Below are 3,123 nucleotides of genomic sequence, written 5' to 3'. Positions count from 1 at the left end.
GATCCGCTCGGTGCTTTGTGACCACCTAGAGGGGTGGGATAGGGAGGGTGGGAGGGAGACGCAAGAGGGAGGGGATATGGGGATACATGTATACGTATAGCTGACTCACTTTGTTATACAGCAGAAACTAACACACCTTTGTAAAGTAATTATACTCTAATAAAGATGTTAAAAAAAAAAAAAGGAAGACTCACAAATGTTAAGTAGAATCACACCTGCAGGCACAATTAAATATTCATGGTAGAGATGAAGGACTGAGAAACTTCCACTGCTTATATAGTGGAGGAGCCCTTCTCCCAGCCTTGAAGGTGATTCCACCATTTGCTTGTGATGAAGTTGAAAGCTAAGTAGACCTGGAAAATGCGAACACCATCATTAAGAAGCAAATTGTTGCTAGAGTCTCTTTCTTATTTTACTGCCTCGGAACTAAATTGAGAAAACAGTGATACAAACAAACGTCTACCACATTGTTACCTCATTACCTTTATTGTTAAGAGTCATGTCCTCCAAAGGGATTCTAATCTAGTTGAAGAAAAATAGAAAACTTGAATAATCCAAACTGTCCAAAAATCTATAACTATATCATTTTTTTACAGTAGGTGATTTTTTCTTCTCGAAATGCTGGAGTCTCACCTCATTAGCCACCTTTGTTTGGCAGTGATAAAATTTCTCTTTGGGGTTTTAGTAAATGGCATCAGTGTGGTTGTGAATGGCACTCACTTGATCAAGCAGAGAAAGATGATTCCATTGGATCTCCTTGTTTCCTGCCTGGCGATTTCCAGGATTTGTCTGCAACTAGCCATCTTCTACGTTAACCTGGCTGTTCTTTCCTTGATTGAATTCCCTCAGCTTGCTGAGAAGTTCGTAATTCTCACATTTATAAATGAATCGGGACTTTGATTCGCCACATGGCTCAGCTTTTTCTACTGTGCCAAGATTGCCACCATTGCTCACCCACACTTCCGCTTGAAGGTGAGGATATCCAAGTTGGTTCCTTGACTGGTACTTGAGTCCCTGCTATATGCATCCAGCATGGATGTTTTCCACAGCAAACATAGGTGGATATTTTCCAAAGAACACTTCCTGGGCCTTTTCTCCCCAAATGCAACCACCCAATCAAAGAAATACCTGCTTTACAGTTTGCCTTTCTTTTTGCTGAGTTCTCATTGCCATTACTTATCTTCCTTATTTCTTCTCTGCTCTTGATATTTTCTCTGGGGAGACACACCTGACAGATGAGAAACACAGCAACAGGCCCCAGGAACCCTCACACATGCGTGCACATCAGCACTCTTCTCTCCATCCTGTCCTTTCTGGTCCTCTATCTCTGCCACTCCATGACAGCTGCTTTGCTCTTTTCTCAAATTTTCAATTTTAGAAGCTTCATATTTCTGTTCTGCATCTTGCGGGTTGGTTCATACCACTCTGGACACTCTATTACCTTAATTTTAGGAAATCCTAAAATGAAACAAAATGCAAAGAAATTGCTCCTCCAAAGAAAGTGCTGTCAGTGAGAGAGAACTTTGATCCAGTCAAAACACTGGCAGTTCAGTGAGTTAACAGTGCCTGCCATGCCTCCCTAAACAAACAAAGAAGTCTGTTCATAAATATACAAAACATCATCTAAGGATTATTTGTCCAACCTGAGACATTTTTATGGATTCTTTCCTTTTTCAAAGGGTTACACTGATTTTCAAAGCATAATGCATGTTGCTGGATTACATCAATGTCAGTACCCTTGCCAGATGTTACCTAACTGTTGAAGACTGGGTAAGTGGTACAGGGATCTTTCTGTATTATTTCTTAATGACTGCATGCGAGTCTACAATTATCTCAAAATAAAAAGTTTAAAGAAAAAGGGAAGCACATGTTTGAACTTGTGATGGCAGAAAGATGCACGAATGTCGTGGGGACCCTGTGTGTCTGATGCCTGGTCTTAGATGATTTATCCTGGCTGGAAGCACTGATTGCTCATTTCTTGTCTACCTGGATATTATTTCTGCACTATTTGTTAGAGTCACAGACAATAGAACCATTTTTCCTCATCAGATCAGAGAGGAAGCTGAGGACAGGCTGTCTTTCTCTGTCCTTGTAAGCAGGCTCACCTGCTCCATGGTGCCAAGATCCTAGATGCCATGGTGACGTGTCCCATCAACTGGTAAAAAGGCAGACAGATAGAAGAGGAAGAGAAATCAAGGGCTGAACTCTCATTTTCCATTTCCCCTAATTGGACACACTGAACAGACAATAGCTTGCAAATATATTTCACTTTGCACTTGTGTTCTCAGCTTTGGGACCCTTTCAACTGATGGTGGCAATTTGGAGCTCCTATCACGTTGCATGTCTTCCCCATGAAGTGACATCAGTAGGTGGGTGGGCTGGAGGTATCTCCATCTGCTTGAAGTCACAAATGCATTTTCTATTTGACGATGACGTTGGATGCTAACTAAGATATATATGTATATTTCTAAAACAACCTCAGAAATCTTTTGCTCCCAGTGAAGCAAAAGATGTTCCTCATTTTGGCTATAGCTTATAACTTCACACATGATGATTGAAAATGTGTTTAGGTTTGACAATCATCAATAATGTGGATTCAAATATTGGTTTATAAGCCTAAGACATGCAGGCGTGGTTGTACTAAACTGAGGTCTTTGCTTCAGAAGATCCAGGGAAATATTCATCTTCTTGGGTGTGGGAAAGCTCTGAGGCTGTTCTTCCTCTTCCCACAGAGGAAAGAGCAAAATAACAGCCTTGGTCTTCCTGCTATTTTGTTTTCCCATGTCCCAATAGGTGGGAGGTTTATAGCTAATTGTGCACTCAGGTGGTCAGCTCTGGGAAGAGCAGTGGTGTAACAGAGGTGATGATTGCCCCTTCCTTTGGAGGGGACAGTGAGGAATCACTTTTATTTTCTGTACATCTCAAGTTCAGATGCCTTATCCTTGAATCGTGGTGTGTATACCTGCAGGTGGAGAAAAGGAGAGCAGAAGAGATTTCAAATATTCAGGGGAAAACTTGTAAATACACAATTCTCATGTGACTTTTTTACTCAGATGCCAAATTCTCATTCAATTTCATGCAACTCCTGCTTTAATAATGCTGGTTAATGAGATGAATACGAAG

The 3,123-nt window shown here is 41.0% G+C and overlaps 1 protein-coding gene across 1 annotated transcript; it reads left to right on the top strand.

Annotated features, from left to right (window-relative positions):
• Window positions 1-618: 618 nt before the first annotated feature.
• On the top strand, window positions 619-1,514 carry TAS2R1 (taste 2 receptor member 1). The gene is given in 2 exon segments (XM_027125382.1): window positions 619-1,114; window positions 1,117-1,514. Coding segments are annotated over 2 exon segments (894 nt in total).
• Window positions 1,515-3,123: the final 1,609 nt, after the last annotated feature.

Source organism: Aethalodelphis obliquidens, unplaced genomic scaffold (assembly GCF_003676395.1).
Source record: "Aethalodelphis obliquidens isolate GAN/ISIS:26980383/991018 unplaced genomic scaffold, ASM367639v1 scaffold29, whole genome shotgun sequence".
In the NCBI taxonomy this organism is placed as follows: Eukaryota; Metazoa; Chordata; class Mammalia; order Artiodactyla; family Delphinidae; genus Aethalodelphis; species Aethalodelphis obliquidens.
The sequence above is the reverse complement of the archived record's forward strand: the minus strand, read 5'-3'. Positions and strand labels throughout refer to the sequence as shown.